General features: G+C 38.7%; 1 protein-coding gene across 1 annotated transcript in view; it reads right to left on the bottom strand.

Annotated features, from left to right (window-relative positions):
* Positions 1-357: 357 nt before the first annotated feature.
* LOC113204225 (nascent polypeptide-associated complex subunit alpha) overlaps positions 358-1,067 on the bottom strand; it is a gene marked incomplete at its 3' end in the record, with an annotated part of 11,039 nt that continues 10,329 nt past the window's right edge. Inside the window, 3 exon segments of the mRNA XM_052267438.1 lie at positions 358-519; positions 747-842; positions 920-1,039. Coding sequence (XP_052123398.1) covers positions 358-519; positions 747-842; positions 920-1,039 — 378 coding nt within the window.

Raw genomic sequence — 1,067 nt, 5'->3', positions numbered from 1 at the left:
CAACCTCTGCTCAGTCTGGCAAGGTGTATCATCAAGTAGATACAGACATATTAGCGAAACCATAGAGAATATCATCAATGCAGAGTCGGTTGCAGTTGTATGAAACATAATGTGCTGTAAACTTATGTTATCTCTGGACAAAATATTTTTTTAATCCAAGAACATCGTGAAAGTCAACTCTTGATTCTCTCAACATAGAGAACCTTAGAAAGAAAAAGTCTCTACTCAGTCTGGCAAGGTGTCTCATCAAATAGATACAGACAAATTAGCGAAACCATAGGGAGTATCATCAGTGCAGAGAACTTTAATATGTATTCTGAAAAGCAGGTTAAGAAATTGACAAAATTCCAAACTCACCATGATTGCATTTACTAAGTCGTAACCATTGTTGCGGAGGGCTTTAATGGCTTTAGCTCTGCTGACATTGGCTTGCAGCATCACAAGGTCAACATCCTTCTCTTCAACCCCAGTGTCGTCAACTTCCTCCTCCTCTGATTCTTCTTGAATGGGAGCAACAGCCTGAAGATAGGAAATAATGAGTTTTAGACAGAGTTGTCTTCTTGATTAGACCAAATAAGTTAATAAAATATGCCATTGGATAACTAGTCAGCCAGGGATAACAGTTTCTTACATCTAACTGTACGGGTTTAACACATAGTGCACCCTTCAAGTAAGAATTGGTCATCATGTTAGATAAAAATGGCATTGGTTCATTACAGAGTTTCAGACAAACAAAACAAACTTACAGTGGTGCCAGCACCAACATCTGCAGCAGGTGAGATTTCTGGAGCCTTGAATTTCTCTGCAGCAGCAACCTGGGCTTGCTGGCTGAGATCTTCAATCTGATGTCACATACAAAATGAGATTTAAGAATAGATGGAACAATCAATAGGCAACATTTGTTTAAGTGCTTAAATACCTTGGCTTCTCCAAAGACAATGTAGGTGTCAGATACAGGGTTCTTGAACACGTCAGGCTTGTTGATCACAAAGAGGATGTTCTTTGATTTTCTGATAGTAACTCGGCTGACTCCTTGAATCTGCACAATTAAAAGTAAACTTTTTAAG

The sequence above is a fragment of the Frankliniella occidentalis genome, unplaced genomic scaffold (assembly GCF_000697945.3).
Source record: "Frankliniella occidentalis isolate FOCC.00 unplaced genomic scaffold, Focc_3.1 Scaffold4, whole genome shotgun sequence".
NCBI lineage: Eukaryota > Metazoa > Arthropoda > Insecta > Thysanoptera > Thripidae > Frankliniella > Frankliniella occidentalis.
Note: the sequence above shows the minus strand (reverse complement) of the source record. Positions and strands in the feature narration are given on the sequence as shown.